Source organism: Rhinolophus sinicus, chromosome 3 (assembly GCF_057876585.1).
Source record: "Rhinolophus sinicus isolate RSI-liver-muscle chromosome 3, RSI-T2T, whole genome shotgun sequence".
NCBI classification, from domain to species: domain Eukaryota; kingdom Metazoa; phylum Chordata; class Mammalia; order Chiroptera; family Rhinolophidae; genus Rhinolophus; species Rhinolophus sinicus.
In genome coordinates, this window is record NC_142503.1 from 93550750 (window position 1) to 93568536 (window position 17787).

The window sequence follows — 17787 nt, forward strand, 5'->3', positions numbered from 1 at the left end:
TGCAGCCCCTCAACTTCTGCAGGCTTTGATTGGCCCTGGGCCCCAGCCCCCAGACCTGCCCAACACCCCACTTCCCCAGCTTTGGGCAGGGCTTGTCTCTGGCCAGGTCTGGGGGTGTTGGGGAAGTCTGGAGGGCCAGGGTGGGGGCAGAGGCTCGGGACAGCTGGCCTGTGTCCCCACACTGGGCCCGGGGCCCAGCTGGAGGGGCGGGGTCCTGGCCACTCAGGCCTTGGCTGGGGCTGGATTTTTGGCCGGGCTGTAGGGCCCTCCCTCCTGCTTCCTCTCCCGAGGGCTGTCCTGGCAGAGGCCCCCCTCACACTTTCTGGCGGGAACAGGGCCAGCAGTGAGAGAACAGCCACAGAGGGAAAGCAGGAGAGAGATGGGGGAAAACTGTGTGTGTGTGTGTGTGTGTGTGTGTGTGTGTGTGTGTCCACGCGCGTGCGTGTATGTGTGCACGCGCACGCGAGTGTCTGTGTTTTAAGGAAAAAAGCCCACAGTCCAGTCCAGTCAGACCCAGCCTGGGAGGCTTGTGAGCTGGGCCTTTCGTAATTGCCCCCCTCCCTTTGGCCCCCTCCCCCAGGCCTCCCCCTTCGCTGGCCCTCCCGCCCGCCCTCCCTCTCTCCCTCCCTCCTTCCCTCACAGCCGAGGAGGCAGCAATTACGCTTTGGGGATAAAACGAGGCGTGGAGAGCAGGCTGGGGCATTTCTCCCCGAGATGGCGGGTCCGACAGCTGCAGCCCTGCGGCCCGGAGTCCTGCTGCTCCTGCTGTCCATCGTCCAGCCCTCACAGCCTGGAGGTAGGCCTCACCCTGTTCCCGGTGCTGCCTGCAGCCCTGGGGCCTCCCGGCCAGGTGTCTGGGCTGATGGATGAGAGAGCACCCTTCACCCCTGGCGTCCTCCTGGGCTTCCCAGGCCGGAGCCCCATAGCCACTGGATCCTTGGAACTGCCCTTCCCGGGAGCCAGCCTGTGCTGAGGTGGAACCTGTCACACAGACACCCCCCCATTCGGGATAGTCCCGGCAATGTCCAGGTTCTGCTGCCCTGAGAAGGCTGAGGGGCTCCTGCTCTGTGGGATGATGGGAGTGTGCTGGGGCCGAGCCGGTCCCATGGGTCTGCAGGCACTGGTTGTTTGCACACCTGTGGCCCCAGCGGTGTGCCCACATACCCTGTGGGCAGGGGACCTGGGCTGGAGGCCAGCCACAGTGAGCCGTGTGACCTCAGCAGGTTCCTTGTCCGCTGCGAAGTCAGGAACCCCCACTCCCACTGCTCTGAGGGAAGTCAGGGTTAGTGATGATGGGGTCGCCAGTTGGAAAGCTGCTGCTGTGGTCTGTCCCTGGTGAGAAGGGCTGGGACTTCTGAGCGCACGCGTGTGTGTGTGAACGTGCATGCACGTGCATACATGAATGGATGTTTTGCATGCTGTTACACAGGTGTGCATGCGTGTATATGCCCAAATGTGTCACCAAATAGTGGAGGAGATTTCTGGGAGGAGATAAATATCTGTTCACAGGGTCATCCCTGAACAGGTGTATGTGTATGTGTGTATGTGCATGTGTGTGTATTTGTGTTTTGGGGGTGAGGTTTTAGGGTATGTGAAAGTGCCTCTTAGCACCTGCAAAAGTCTGCCACCCGACAGGCATGTACACATGGGAGATCTGGCGTCCAGGTGTGTCACTGGGTGTGGATTGTCACTGTGTGTGTGACGATGTGTGTGTGTAGTATGGAACACAAGGGAGAACAGGGAAGCTGGGGAAACTGTCCCTCTCTCGGCAGAGTAAGTGTGTCCCATGGCAGAGGCTGGAGTGGACCTTGGGGCAGTCCTGGACCATCTGGCGTATGTCCTTCCACAGGCCCCAAGAGTCCCCCACCTGCCTGCTACACACCTTGGGAGACCCGCCGGGGGCCCCTGAAGGTACTCTGACCATGGAAAGAGAGAGGTGCAGGCTTATGAGCCATTTGTGGGGTGGCTTGGGTGGGGTCTGATTCCTGTGCGAGTCCTCCTGGTCATGAGAACCAGACCTTTGGTGGAGGCCAGCATGGGGGGGGGGGGGCGCAGGGTGGAGCAGGCCAGGCAGGAGGGCTGGAGTAGGGCACCGGGCAGGAGCAGCAGCTGTTTCCGTGAGATTGCCTGGCTGGGCAGGACTGCTGGGAGCAGGGGCTTCCTGCGCAGAGGTCAGCTCCTGGGTTTGGACGAGGCTGAGAGACGATGAGCACACCACCAGGTGGGGCCCAGTGGGGGCAGCAAGGCAACCCAGAGGACCCGCCACCCGCCTGCCTGAGAGCAGCCTCTGCACCTGCCTGAACCTCCCCACCACAAGGTGTGTCCGCTGAACACCTGCCTTCCCAGAGCTTCCACCTAAAGCATGGCAATTAATTAATCCACCCCCACAGGAACCTTGAGAGTTGAGAATTACTATTTTCACTTTATAAATGGGGAAACTGAGATTCAGACACGCTAAGGCAGCCCCAGGAGGTTAGTACCAGACAGCTCTTTGCCCTGGACCAAAGGATGGGGGGTGTCGGGGCCAGGTCCAGGCAACATTTAGGGAGGCACAGGCCTGGGGCTGAGTCCTCTATGGTGGGCACATCCTAGGGCAGAATGCACCCTCTCCTTGTTCCCTCAGTGACACCATGAAATGCTCAGCTGGCCTTATTCTTTCTTTGCAAACATAAATCTCAGCTCTGTACCAGGTGGTAAAGTATTTGGGTCCAAATAAGGGGTGTGTGGATTGATGAGGTCTTCACAGGTTAGTCCCCAGAGCCTACTAAAGTCTTGAGAGGTCGGAGAGTAGGAGGGGCTGCAGACACACACATACACACACACACACACACACACACACACACATACACCACAGAGCCACCTGCCTGGCTGTCCTAGGGGAGCTCAGCTGTCCCCCACCCTAAGAGAGTGTCACCTCCACGAGTTCCCAGCTCCAAAAAACCATGTTGCCCGTGGGCTTCCAAGAAACGGGCTCCCTAGGAAGACCCTGTGATGGAAAGCGTTGTCTAGACCCAGTTAGGATGGGTCAAAAGTAGCTTTGAGGACCAGCTGTCCCAGACCACCATGCCATTTAAAAAGAGAGGAAATAACTAAATTGGGCATAATTCTCTCCCCACCCCCTAGAAATATTACAGGGTCTTGTTTGTTTGTTTGTTTGTTTGTTTGTTTGTTTGTTTTTTCCGATTTTGGAACTGAAGATGTTTTGAAACAGGGGTTTTCACCCCTGGCTGCATATTGGAGTTACCCAGGGAACTTTAAACAATTCTGATGCTGGAGTCTCACCCAAGAATTCCTGCTTTATTTGGCCTGTGGAGGAACCCAGACATAGAGGTTTTGTCAAAGCTTCCCAGGTGACTCCAGTGAGGCTCCAGGGCCAAGGACGTTTGGTTAGGGGTTGATCTGGTTCTCTAGGTCTGCTGGGGCCACGGCAGGAGGGCAAATGTGCCCAGGGGAGGGGGGGGATGGAGGCACTCACTGGAGGACAGATTGTTTTTGAAAAGCCCTTGGCAGCCTTTCTCCATGCAAACAACAAACAGCTTCATGTGGTCTTATCTGCTCCCCAGGCCAACCCTTTGGACTTGGGCTTGGCAAAGCCCCCTGCCAAGGCCCGCTGGCCCACTGCTTGCTCCCAAACAGGCTTTTCCGAGATCTTTGAACTTGGAGCCCAGGACCCAGGCAGAAGGCCCTGTATGTGACTGGGTTCAGCTGTGGGTCCCAAGCCAGGCTCTTGGTTCCCCTGGCTGTAAAGCGGGGAAAGAAATCCCTGCCCTACTTTATCTCCTAAGGCTGGTGGGAGGGGAGGCTCTAGCAATAAAACATCTGCCAAAAATGCATCAAATAAGAAGACTGTGGGAATGTGAATTCTTAAAATGATGTATCTTCAGAATTTGCTAACTTTGGCTGATTGACCCTTGTAATTGCTGCACATTTATAAGGTTTAATTTTCCTCCTGCTACTCAGGCCACATTGTGTCTAGTGGGGAGGAGCACGAATTGATGGAGGAAACAGACAGGACGGGGGGACAGGGTGCCCGGAGTAGCCGCAGGAAGGCTTCACAGCGGAAGTGACCTTTGAGTTAGACCTCTAAAGAAATGTATGAGAGTCTAGCCATGGACGAGAGGGGAGCCTCCATCTATGGGCCTCTGGGAGGCAGAATTGGGGGGGCAGATTATGTCTTGATAGGAGGAAGACCTCTGTGAGGTAGAGCTGACAGCATCAGAAGGTGGTGATTTTCCTGTCACTGGAGGCATGCAAGCAGGAGCACCAGGGGATGTTCGCAGAAGGCGTTGCAGCCCAGGCCAGAAGACTGTTATGATCCTGAGAGTCTAGGATCATGACTCTAAGATGCAAGAAACAAGTTCACCCTGTACTCTCTGGTGAAACAAGCCAAACCCACATAAAACAAGACAAGCGTGCTCCAGGCCAATTGCTTTGGGCCAGCTAAGCAGTGAGAACCACAGGCTCAGGGCAGGCAGGAGGGAGAATCTGAGCTCAGTCTTGGTGGAAGGGTAGGGTTTGAAGAGAAGAGAAGGCATTCCTGGCAGGAGAAACTGCTTAGACCAAGGAGTAGAGGTGACCACTGGAGCTTGAAAAGTGGCTGCTGCCTTTTCAAAGGCTCTTGACTGACTACTGTCTTATAGTCTCACCTCTCCAGCACTCAAAGAGAGGAGGCAGGGCAGGGACCATTTACACCCACCAGGCCTTCTCCATTACCTTAGTGCAAAATGGGGATCAAAATCTATAGCTCCTCAGGCTGTCATGGTTCAGGCACAGAGTTTGGCACATGCTGTTGGGATTTGAGTCACGGAGGTGGAGAGTGGGGAGAGGAGAGAGCTGGGGGGAGATGGGCATGCGCTGGGAGAGAGGAAGCAGAAGAGGAGATGGCAGGCCCGGGAGGGGCCTGGCCACAAGTGAGTGTGAAAGAGCAGAGCCCAAGGAGAGGAAGTGGGGGTTCAGCCAGTCCTAAGGGCTACACCAGTCTGAGGTGGGAGACCCCTTGGCTGGTTGGGGATAAAGAACAGATTGGACCCAGACCCACAGGCAACATCCTTGCCTCCCCTCCACCTAATTCACTCATCATTTATTAAACACCCACTGTATACCTGGCCCCAGGCCATGTGCTGTGCAGCCAAGTAGAGACAAACATTTACCATCTTTTTTTTTCTTTCCTGAGCAATTACTGTGTGCCAGCTCCATGGCAGGACAGGTCTCTTACTTGAACCCTTTGACAATTCACAACAACTTTGCAAGGCAACGGTTATCAGCCCCACATTGTTGAAAAGGAAACAGGCTTAAAAGCGTTAAGTGACTTGCCCAAGGTCACACAGGTGGTAAGAAGTAGCACAGCCGAGAGCAGAGGCAGATGGGTCTGTCCTGAACCCCTTGCCCTCTCCACTCCCCACACTGCTCCTGCCGTCTGTTCTGGAGCTGGAGAGGAGGCCAGGGCAGAGAAAGGTCTGGAGTGCACCGGGGAAAGGCATGTAAGAGACAGTGCTCAGAGCTGGAGGCCAGAGCCAGGGAAGGCATCAAAGGCTCGAGGCAGGCCATGTGTGTGCTTGGCATTGGATGACAGGGCCGAAGTCCTCATTCCCAGCAGGGCCACCCTCATGGAGCCACCGCTTTGAGCCCCTGAGGCTCCAACAAGATTGCTTGCACACTCCAGGCCTGGACTGAAATTCCTGGGGGGCCACAGGCCCTGGAGGAGGAGGACTGGCGCCGGGACATTGGCACAGGGTGGCCATGACAGCTTGGCATCCCCTACCCTGCTGGACTGGGACTGGGGCTGACGGGCCTCTGGGGTCTAGCTGTGCAACATCACCAGGCCACAGAGGCCAGATGTCCATCTGGGAGGTCTCTGGACACACTGCAGTTCTACCCCACACGGTCTGTCAACCCCACTGCGCCCTTTTCAGCAGGGTGGTGCTGGGGCCTGGGTTGGGGCATTGGCAAGGTGGCTTGTCAAGGTTGGGGCCATTGTGTGGTGGTAGCATTAGGGCCTGGTCTGCACCAGGGTCATCTGTTGCCATGACCATGCTCAGGCTGGGTCTGGGGCCCAGCTTCACAGCCTTCCCCAGTGAGAGCTTCAGTAGTCCGTGGGGACTGAACTCGTGATCTTGGCTGGGCAGACGGCCCCTGGCCTGGCCAGTGAATTAGCTTTTCCTTAGGAAACTATTCACTTTGCTCATTCATGGTGTCCCCCTCTGGGGCCCGGCGCCTCCTAAGACAGCCCTCTGTCAGACAGCCAGAACCCCACCCAGCCACTGTTGCCCAGTGGCTGAGGACGCTGACCTCACACCATCCTATCAGTGTGGGAATGGTTGCATTTTTGCTGGCAGCAAGCACATTTCCTTACCGCTCAGTCTCAGCCTGGCCTGCCTTCCTACAACCCTGGTCCCTGCCCATGCTGCTCAGGGCTAGAGAGAGTTGGCTGCCCAGCGAAAGGCGCTCAGACCGGCCTCATGCCCGCCCTCTCCAGGGAGAGGGTTTGAATCCAGGCTCCATCTCTTTCCAGCTGCGTGGCCTCTGGCACGTCTCCTAACTTCTCTGAGCCTGATTTCTCATCTGTTCAAATGAAGATAGTAATCCCTGCCCTCCCCACCTCACAGGGCCATTTTGAGGAGAATGAATGAGAAAATGTTTTGTAAACATAAATTGTTCAGTTGACATAAGTTGCTTTGTGGACATGCAATATTATAAACATTATCATCATCATCATTATTATTACATGTGCTTTTATTAGTTCTGACTAATGGAGGACTCTACCCACTTCCTTCTAGGGGTCCCCGGGGCTGTTCCTGGAGTCATTCCTGGGGTAGTTCCTGGAGGAGTTCCTGGAGGAGTTTATTACCCAGGTAATGCACATGAAACTTCCACACTCCCAGGTGAGGTAGACAGTGAGTTCACTCACGACAGATGTACCTTTTGACGCTGCAGAAGGGAAGAACGTTGGCACACCTACTAGAGAACCCACAAGCCACTCCTACTTAAAAAAGCAGTTTATGTGACACTGTTTTACAACTATTAAGAGCATAATCTTCTGAAAGATGAAACACAAAATGTGTGAGGCTATAGGAAAGTGGGTGCCTTCACGCGTCCCTGCCATTCACAGCTTTCAAACGATTAACCCACTCGTGGAAATCCATTTCAAGGAAACAACTGAAAAGAAGAGCAAAAGAATGATCTGCAACATGGTTCATAGGAGCGGTGTTTGCAAAAATGGAAAACAAGAAACCTTCCTGACTGGAGGCTGTGATTAAGCAAATTCTGACATAGTACAAAATTACTGAAAAGTATGAATGTGTTATCTGTTGTGCAATATGGTAAAGTGTTTGTTCAGGTAAAAACAATATCAAAGCAATGACTATGTGCAGGTGGAGACTGGAAGCCCTCCCCCAAAAGAAAATGGGCAGAATATTGGGGCAATGGCATCAGGGGGCCACATTTTCTTTTAATTTAGAAAAAGACAGAAAAAATATACCGCTTTAAAGTATATTGAAAAATCAAAAGTAATATTTTCTATACTTAAAAAGTATTTGAGTGTTGAGAACTGATGTGGAAATAAGGACAGCTGCCAGCACTCTCTCAGGCACATACTGGCACAGGGCTATTGGCCTGATGAGACAGAGGAGGAAACTGAGGCTCACAGAAGTTAAGGCTTGTAGAGGTCACGTAGCCAGGCAGTGATGGATTTGACCAAGGGTGGATGATGGGTGGCTTTCTGGCAAGGGCACTGATCTGACGGGGCACTGATGTTTCTCTCTCTCTCTCTCTCTCTCTCTCTGTCTTCCCCTCCCCCCCTTCTCTCCACAGGGACTGGTCTTGGAGGCCTGGGAGGAGGAGGTAAGCTCAGAAACCAAATTTAGTTCCTCATTGATGGGGTTTGGTGTCACTTGAGCCTACACATGTTCTCAAAACTCAGAACTCCAAAAGGCCAAGGCATCAAGGGCCCCTTGTTTTATAGACCAAGTGGCCAGTGGGGAGAGACTTGTCTGAGAACTGGAACCCACTGGCCTCCTGAGCCTCTCCCAAGACTTTCCCCCTGGTGGCCCCTGCCTGCTTTCATATTCCTCTACAACCTCCTTGAAATGCTGCTGAGCGGGTATCATCATCCCCTTCAAAGGCTGAAAAACTGAGTCTGAGAAAATATAAGCCACAGATCAGGGCTGGAGCTGGGCTTCCTACCGGACATGTAGACACTAGGCTCCCGGCAATTCCCTGTCCAAAGGAGAGGACTGTCCCTGACAGCCCTTTTAGGACTTGGAGAGTAAGACCCCACAATGTCCTTGCTTTGTCCTAGTGGGATAAATAGTAAGACAGGTGGGCTGGGGCTCCTCATTCACTGCCATCTCTTCCCTCTGCAGCACTGGGTCCTGGAGGCAAACCGCCCAAGCCAGGTAAGACCTGAGGTCTTAGGGCTCTGAGAGCAGGCCAAGGGGCAGGGGAGGGAAGGGCCAACAGAGCTGTTCACCTAGCAAGGGAGCCAATGAGCAAGAGAGGGGAGGAAGGAGGTGGTGGGCAGTGCCAGCCCCCAGGCGTGAGCAGGCTGGGGCCAGGTCCCAGGGCTCCAGGGACAGGAGGCTGAAGGCAGCTTGACATCTCTCTATGTGAGGAGTGGCCAGGCTCTACCCTGCCAGTGCCTATGTGCCCAGCTGCCCTCTCCCCTCTGCACCCGTCTCAGAAACAGCCCTAGTACTCGGGGCAAAGGTAGGCATTGATGTTCCAGTGGCCACCAACACTGAATGACACAGATGGTGGGCTCTAGACTCCACCAGAATGATCCCCAGGCCCCAGACCACACCCTCTCTAACTCCAGGCCAAGACTCTCAATATCCTTAACTTCAATGACAGTCTGAGCCCTATCCTGACCCCAGGCTGAACCTGACTCCAGACTCAGCCCTAAACTTAATCCCAGGTCGGACCCTGGCCCTGGCCCCAGATGAGCACCCTTCTTGATCCCAGGCCCCTTCTAGCTGTGTCCAGACCACGGAGTTTTCCAGGAAGGAGATGTGGCTAGATCTGTCCTGGTCTTGCCGGATCTGCCACCAGGGTCCACCACCAGCTCCAAAGAACATACCCCACCCAGGAAAGAGGGAGGGCGTGTCCCACCAGGAAGCAGGTGGCGGAAATGGCGTCTCTGTCCAGATTTATGACCCCATCGGAGTGAGATGCTCCGCATGTGGCCTTGGCACCCCCACCCTGCTCTGTGTCTCCCTGGCTCTGAAGCCCAAGGCGCTAGGACAGTTTGGATGTCCGACAGTTCTTACGAAATCCCACTGTGTGATGATCCAAGTGCAGATGAGTCTGCAAGACCCAGATTTCCTCTCCCTGCAAGTCCATCTGGGTTGTGAAACTCCAGGGCTGAGGCCAGGCCGGAGAGAGGCAGGAGGGCAGGAAGCTTGGGAAAGGGGTTCCTAGGGTCTGGGGGTTCTGCAAGGCTGGAGCCCTTGGGATTCACTGCCCTTGGAATTCCTGCCAGAACGTGCATCCTGCCTTCTTGGAGGGTGAGCAACGTTCTCTGATGAAAAGGGGCTGGATCCCACGACCTGCCTGAGGTCATCGTTCAGCCTTAGGACTCTGGGCTACAAAGGCCTGTACAGAGCCACAGACTTCCCCCTCCCCCAGGCAGCTCCCCACATCCGGGCCATGGGGATGTTGGGGCCTGCCCAGGCGAGATGGAACGGGGCACAGGCAGTGTGTGTTGTGCTTCGGAACAATTAATCCCTTGGCGAGTAGAGGGTGGGTGGCCTGGCAGCTGCTCCATGTGGGCCTCGGCAGGCTGGCCCTGCCTGGACTCTCAGTAGGGGACCAGGCAGCTGGGAGCCAGCAACACCCACACCCCTAGTACCAGCTGGAAGCCAGCTGCCTACGCGAGAGGACAGGAAGGAGCAAGGCACACATACTGGGCACCCTGGCATATTGCACATACTAGGTGCTTTCTGCTCATGCTCTCACTGGTCCCAGGAAGGTCAGAGACACAATGGCCATTTTGTAGGTAGAACACCTGAGTCTCAGAGAGTGAAGTGACTTGCTCCTGCATGCAAAGAGTCAGCAGGGACAGCAGCACTAGAATGCAGAGCTCTCTGATCCCGGGAAGAGGAAGGGTTGGGCTGACCAGGCCCCTGGGCTCACAGCTGTGGTCAGCATCTCACCCCATCTCTCCTCCTTTCCAGGGGCTGGACTCCTTGGGGCATTTGGGCCAGGTGAGTCCACAGGGAGGCCAGCAAGAGGGGTGGGTCTGGTCATGCTGGAGGGCAGCCTTGGGACCAGACAGCTGGGGGGAGTGTGGGAAAGGACAGATGGCTGCAGAGGGGTGGCCTGCCCCCACCCTACCCACCCCAGCCTCTTCTCTCTTTCTGTTCGGTCCCGCATCATATTTTCCCATTCCCTCTGTGGTCAGGAAAGGTTCAAATATGTCGTCTGCCCTGTTGAAGCTTAGGCCTGGCTTGAGAGAAGCCCCTGACAGATGGGGTGGGGCAGGGCCTGTAGTGCCGGGAAGTGACCCAGGCACGCCCCAGGCCGGGCCTGACCCATACCACGCCTACCAAGAAGGGCGACTGGCCAGAGTTAGAGACCCATCTTACAGGGGGGCTGGCTGAGTTTCAGACAGGACCTACTCCCACAAGTAGGAAATGAGTAGGGAGCAGGGAGACCACGCCCAGTGAAAGCCAGGTAGAATCTCCAGGGCTCCCCAGAGAGGACTCCCCTGGTCTCACGACCCTGGCAGCCAGGACTGGCTCTTGCAGGAGAGATTCTCACATAATTGGAAACAAACCCGGCACGCTTGTGAACTCCAACCTGATTGCCCATCAGTCCTGGCCAAAGCCATGGAATGTCTCCTGGAGGGGGAGAAATTGCGATTGGGCCCAGATGTGCAAAGGAGAGAGCCAGAGAGACCCATTTGACTTCTCATAAACATTTTAGCATCCGTCTGTAAGTGAGGAGGCTTCTGGACTGCAGGCAGACTGGATGGTCAGATGGACAGATGGTGGGGACAGAAGGGTCTCCAGATCCAGGGGAGGGGGAATGGGCTGAGTCAGGAGACACCTGCGAGGAAGCAGAAGAGGCCTGGGGTGGGAGCAGGGCAGGGCCTAGCTTGGGTGAGGTCTTGCTGGCAGCCTCTACACAGCTCCAACCCTCACAGAAAGCCCTGGTGGGTCCCCCATTATCTGGCAGAACTTCTAGGGAAAGCAAGGCCTGACCCAGGCATGTTATGGGGAGTCAATGCAATCACATCGACATGGCACATAGCAGCTGGTCACTAAATGGTGGCTGCCATTTTATCAGAATCAGTCCCTAGGTACCAAACGCTTGAGTCCAGCTTAGGGGCCTGAGTGGCTGCACAGTGACCACAGCACTGCCTAGTTCCTGCCTGCCCTCCATGAGACCCTTCCTACCTGGGGCCCAAGAATGATGCCCACATACCAGTCTCTCCTCTCCTCACCTGGCTGTGTCTCCTTCTCCCTGCAGGTGCTGGAGGGCTTGCAGGAGGTGGCCTTGGGGCAGGTTAGTGTTGACACCCAAGCAAAATGCCTATATCGGGACCAGAGCCTAGCCCAGGGCGTCTTCCTGATGTGGAAGGCAGTCAGAGTACCAGGATATGGGCCAGGCCTATCCTGGGCACTGGTATGGGTATGATGCTGAGTCCACCTGTCCTGAAAAGCTGTCCAGGACACGAGGGAGTCACCACTGGGTACTGGGTGCTGTTATAACGTAATGCTGAGAGAGGGATGGAAGAGGCTGTAGGGGCCAGTGGAGCCCAGAGGAGTTGCTTAACTCAGCAGGGATTCAGGAAGGCTTCCTGGAGGAGGGGGTGTGGAAGTTTGACCCTAAAAGATCCCTGTAGTTTTGACTGGCACATGTTGCTCTCTGACACCAACCCGGGTCCTGGGAGCAGCGGCTGCTGCTTATTGTGGAAGTCCTGCAGACTTCCTGGGAGGGGCTGAGTGACTCAGGACCTCGTCCTGTCTTCCCCTCCACAGGACTTGGGACCTTTCCTGCGGGCACCTTCCCGGGTGCTGCAGTGCCTGGCGGAGCAGCTGGCGCTGCTGCAGCCTATAAAGCTGCCAAGGCTGGTGAGTGTGATTCTTTGGGACATGCCATACAACCCTCTGGTCTCCATGGGCTCTCCACTTTGCAAAGAACCTTTCCTGGGAGGTAGTATATCCTCATCTCCAATGTACTGGGGCTCGGGAGGTAACCCTCTGTACCCAAGTCTCCAAGTGAGGCAGTACAGGACCAAACCTCAACGCTGGGCCCTCCAAGTGCACCCAGAGCCCTCCTGCCTCCCTCTGCTCTTTGCATGACCCCTCACCTCTCCTACGCCTGACTCTGTAGGTGCTGGGCTTGGCGGTGTCGGTGGGCTTGGCGGTGTCGGTGGCATTGGCGGTGTCGGTGGCTTAGGAGTGTCTACAGGTATGGTGGCTACCCCTGAGTTGCCCAACTGAAGGCTGCAGACCTGGGTGACATCCACTCTGATACGCCCCTTCCATGCCAGGTGCTGTGGTACCTGGAGCAGGAGTTGGAGTTGGAGCCGGAGCGAAGCCTGGGAAAGTGCCAGGTTAGTGTGGAATCCCTGGGGCTGCACAATGCAGTCACTGGGCAGAAAGGGCGGGGCCTGGCTACAGCAGGGCATGGAAGACAGCCAGGCCCAAAGCGTGGTGCTGAGTCCCAAACAGGGGAGAGGGGCCCCGGCCTAACTTCCAGGCCCTTCTTCCAGGATCTTAAAGCTGGAAAAGACCTCAGAGACAGGCTCTATGGCAGGTATTCAGTGACAGAAGGGGATACTGAGGCTCAGAATGGCGAATCAGTGCAGAGTGCCCTGGGTGGTCACAGCAGAGCCAGTATGGCCCGAGGTGCACCGACTCCCCATCTGGTGCTCATTCCTCTGCACCAAGACCTTAAGGAAGTGACTTCAGGTTAAACAAAAGCCTGCCTGAGTCCACACAGCAGGGAGGGAACATCTGGAAGCTGTTAGCCCAGAGGTGGGGTGGGCCGGCCATGTAAACAGGCTCCAGGAGACAAGATAAATCCACGCACAGAAGGGTTTGCAGATGACTTCCGAAACTCGTGGGAGTAGGGCTGTGGCCACCACGACATGTATCCTGGCTGGGCACTGGGGTGGCTGGTTTATGAGCCCTGGAACAGTGGAGGGAAAGGTCAGGAAGGGATTACTGGGGGCCAGGCTGCTACTTAAGGCTCCTCCTTCTTTTGGCCACAGGTGTAGGGCTACCAGGTGTATACCCAGGTGGAGTGCTCCCAGGCACAGGTAAGGACAAGGAGTAAAAGGGGACCCTAGAGCAAGGAGAGCAGCCCCTGGCCGCCTCCCTCCCCTCCCTGAGGCTCAGGCTGAAGGACACAAGGCCTCTGTCATCTTTCCCCATGAAGGTCACCCCACCCCCACCCCACACAAGCCCCAAATCCAGGCCCAAACCCAGATCATCACCACAGCCGGCGCTGGGCCCCTGAGGACACACCAAGTCCCCAGTGTGGCCAACTATTTCCCAAAAGCCATGAGTCACCAGGGAGCCTGCCCAGAGCAGCCGCGCTGCAGGAGACCCTTAGACCTGCCCTCCCACCCTCCTCTCCCTGCCAGGCCCTGACCACCCCACCCAACATGTGACCTCCCGAATTCCCCCAAAAGCCCAGACTCAGGCTGCTCTGTGCCATTTGCTGACAATGTCCCTCCCTCTGTCGCTCTGATTGCGAGGCCCAACCCCAGGGGAGACAGGAGAGGTAGGAGTGACAGACACTGGCAATTGCAGAGTCCCTGGCCACAGCAGATGGCTGTGTGTGTCCCGTTGTGAAAGCACATCAAGCGAGCGCCCGAAAGGGCACGGGCTTCCCACTTCACACCGGATTTGACTGTCTGCCTTCTCTGGTGAGGGTGGGCAGGGCAGGTGGAAATTCACTCCAGCTTAGAGACAAGGCCAATTGAGACACAAGCTCATGTGGCTAGAAAATGGGATTAAAACTCAGATCTTCTGAGTCAGACAGGGAAGCAAAGTCACACCAAACAGCTCCCATCCCGTGGCTGATGGTCAGTGCAAAGGAGGTCAGCGTGTGACCTGAGGTGGGGTGCGGGTGCCAGGCTGCACCTGTAAGGCCTGCCTTCTGGCCCTCACTGCCAGCCCCTACTTTGTCCCCTCAGGAGCTCGGTTCCCAGGTGTGGGGGTGCTCCCCGGGGTTCCCACTGGAACAGGAGTCAAGCCCAAGGCCCCAGGTATGCAGCTGGTGGGCTGGGGACCCATGGTGGGAATCTTCAGGCCCCTCTGGCCTGGGGTTGGGGGTAGGGGTGGGGCTCCTGGTCTCAGGGCCCTCTGGGTGGGCGCGTCTTTCACTGCAGCCTTGGTACAACTGGCTGAGATGACCACCAAACCTCTCAGAAATTCTTGAATATGTGTGAGGGCAACATGAGCTGGGAGGTACGGGCAAAACTGGCCACTGCTCTGGCCAGCCACACCCTCAGTGGTGCCTGGTGCCAGCCATTAGTGCCTCAGTGCCCTGCGCCCATGGTGGCAGGGCTGCAGTGATGGCCCCTTGTCATTGCAGGTGGAGGTGGAGCTTTTGCTGGAATCCCAGGTGAGGCAAGGTTGGGACCCCCGCATGGGTGGCCAGGCCAGCAGCGTGGCCAGCCAGGCAGGAGCTCTTGTCCTGGAAGGGGCTGGGCATTCAGAATACCATCAGGCCTGTCCAGTTTCCCTCATGCCTACTGCTCCAGGCCTTGGCCTGGCTCCAGCACAAAGTGGCATCCATCACAGCCCTACTTCCCCAGTCCCAGCCCTTCATGTGTAGCAGCCCACATGCACCCAGAAAACCTACCAGTCTATGCAAATGCTGCGAGGACTGCACGCCCAACTGTGGCTCATGGCCTAAGAAAGAGAATCCTGCAAAGAGGGAGTGGCCCAGTGCTAGGAGGGCTCAGCTGACTGGTGACAGTGAAGCAAGAAGGCCCTCTAGGCAGATGCAGTGGAGGCTCCTTCTACCTGAGCAGAAAGTAGAGAATGAGGCTGGGTGCTTAGCAGGAGCTGCTGGCCCAAGTTGCTAGGACCTGATTTGACTCTCCCTGTTCCCACAGGAGTTGGACCCTTTGGGGGTCAGCAGCCTGGAGTTCCACTGGGGTACCCTATCAAGGCACCCAAATTGCCAGGTAAGTCAAAAGGAGGATTCAAGAGACACCACTCGCTGAATCTCGCTGCTGAGAAGCCAGCTTGCTGGGGGTACTTGTTTGGCCACAGGTGTCTCTGGTGGGAACCTGGGTATCGACCCCTACTTCTGGTTGCTAGCAAAGGAAAAAGTGGGGAAGCCACCCTGAAGGTGGTAGCCTCACTCACATGCACACACACGTACACACATGCACACACATGCACTCACATGTACTCACATGCACTCGCATGTACTCACATGCACTCGCATTCTCACATGCACACACATGCATGCACTCACATGCACACACATGCACTCACCTGCACACATGCACTCATATGTACACACGTGCACACACATGCACACCTGCACATACATGCGCTCACATGCACACATGTACACTCACATGCACCCACATGCACTTTGTATGCACTCGCATGCACTCGCAGGCACTCGCAGGCACACACATGCACTCACATGTGCACACATGCGCGCACATGCACTCGCAGGCACACACATGCACTCACATGCGTACACATGCATACATATGCACACATACACACATGCACACACACGCATGCACATGCACGCACCTGCACACATGAACTCACATGCACACATGCACACATGCACTCACATGCACACACATGCACTCAATGCACTCACCTGCACACGTGAACTCACATGCACACATGCACTCAATGCACTCACATGCACACATGTACACACATGCACACACATATGCACACATGCACTCACATGCACACATGCACTCACATGCACACACATGCACTCAATGCACTCACCTGCACACATGAACTCACATGCACACATGCACTCAATGCACTCACATGCACACATGTACACACATGCAGACACATATGCACACATGCACACACATGCACTCACCTGCACACATGAACTCACATGCACACATGCACACACATGCACTCACCTGCACACATGTACACACATGCACACACATATGCACACATGCACTCACATGCACACACATGCACAGGCACAGAGACCCACAGCCCTGATGGGAACCATTTGTACTGATGGTAAGAAGCACCATTCATTGGGAAAACACTGTTCATTGGAAAGACGAGATGTTTCCTGTTGGAGAGGGGAGTAAGGAAGATACTCAGATTCTAGGGCCATGGCAGGGCCTGGATTGGTAGGGGGATGGGTGCCCCAGCTGGCCCTGGGACAGGAGTGCCCTCTCCCTCATCCACCCAGGGCCTCTGCTCTCCTGAGAGCCTATGTGAGTCACTCATGACCCCTGGGCAGGTGTGGGGGTGTCTCAGGCCTCAGCGAATAGGTCAGTCCACCCAGGTAGTGAGAGCCCAGAAAGGTGTGGGGCTACCATGGTGCAGTGCCTCAGCCTACCCTGCCCTCTCCTCAGGTGGCTATGGACTGCCCTACAGCACTGGGAAACTGCCCTATGGTGAGTAAGGCCCTCCTAGACTCGTCAGCTTCCGGCTTTCTCCAGATACAGGGTCCTGTCCAGGAAGCTGCAGCCTCAGGCCTGGGCTAGGAGAGCACACAACTGGGGGTAGAGTGGAATCCTGGACAGGGAATTCCCGAAGGAAGGAATCTGGAACTTGGACTCACACAGCTGGGTTATCAATCCTGGCCCTGACACTTATCACCAGGCACTGGGAGAATCAGCTTCTTCTCTGAGCTTTGGTGTCCTAGTGTGTCAAATGGAAGAAACCACACACCACATATTTGAATTTGTTTTAACTCTGGCTAGGGGTGACAGGGTAGAGACTCTGGGCAGCCCACGCCCTAACGGCAGGGCAGGGGGACAGCCGTGGTGAGCTCTGCATGGATGCCCACTGAACATCTCTGTTTCACAGGCTATGGGCCTGGAGGAGTGGCTGGCGCCGGGGCCAAGGCTGGATACCCAACAGGGACAGGTAAGGACAGCCTCACCCTGCTGGATCACCTCGTTCCAGAGCCCTGGGGCTGGCCAGGTTCTCTCCAGAAAGCAGGCCAACCCACCCTGCATTCAAACCCCAGTCTGAGCCTGGAGAAGGATCCTGGGTGAGGATCTCTCAGCCTCTGCTGGCGATGAAGCCCCTCCCCACACCCTTGTATGAATGTGGTGGTTCTTTTGGGGCTGGATGAAGAGGGCAGGGGCACAGTTTGCAATCTCTTCCCTTCCCCTCCCCCAGGGGTTGGCCCCCAGGCTGCAGCAGCGGCAGCTAAAGCAGCAAAGTATGGTGAGTACCCCTTGAGTCCCTACCTGCTAGCCTTCAGCCCCGCAACCTCTCCATCTCTGTTATTACTGAGAGCCTGCTTCACAAATAATTAAGCAAGGCAGCCCTTCCCCCACCCCACCCCCCATTTTTCCAACTTATTCAACAGCACCCATCCATCCATCCATCCATCCATCCATGCATTTACTCTGCCTTTCATCCCTTTCTCTATAATCCATTGATCCACTCGCCCTTCCATCCATCCACTCACTCATCTAATTACCCATCCCTCCCTCCCTCCACCCATTTCAGAGACCAAGAACAGATAAGAGCTCTATTGGAGACTATAGACCTTGTTGCGGTTGTCGAGAAGAGGGGAGATATCATTTCCACCCGGGGAAGAAAATCAGGAAGCCTTCTCAGAGAAAATGACACTTGA

The 17787-nt window shown here is 55.8% G+C and overlaps 1 protein-coding gene across 3 annotated transcripts in view; it reads left to right on the forward strand.

The window, feature by feature from the left end:
• Positions 1–604: 604 nt before the first annotated feature.
• Positions 605–17787, forward strand: part of ELN (elastin) — a 31860-nt gene continuing 14677 nt past the window's right edge. For 2 of the 3 annotated variants that reach the window (XM_019755001.3, XM_019755004.3), the window contains exons 1-16: positions 605–796; positions 6777–6851; positions 7810–7839; positions 8361–8393; positions 10170–10199; positions 11467–11502; positions 11979–12071; positions 12334–12411; positions 12494–12556; positions 13217–13264; positions 14147–14218; positions 14548–14577; positions 15074–15145; positions 16550–16591; positions 17007–17066; positions 17325–17372. In XM_019755001.3, coding sequence (XP_019610560.2) covers positions 715–796; positions 6777–6851; positions 7810–7839; positions 8361–8393; positions 10170–10199; positions 11467–11502; positions 11979–12071; positions 12334–12411; positions 12494–12556; positions 13217–13264; positions 14147–14218; positions 14548–14577; positions 15074–15145; positions 16550–16591; positions 17007–17066; positions 17325–17372 — 892 coding nt within the window. In that variant the 5' untranslated portion in view covers positions 605–714. The remainder of the gene's footprint in view (positions 797–6776; positions 6852–7809; positions 7840–8360; positions 8394–10169; positions 10200–11466; positions 11503–11978; positions 12072–12333; positions 12412–12493; positions 12557–13216; positions 13265–14146; positions 14219–14547; positions 14578–15073; positions 15146–16549; positions 16592–17006; positions 17067–17324; positions 17373–17787) is intronic. The other variant, XM_019755002.3, reaches the window with a different exon arrangement.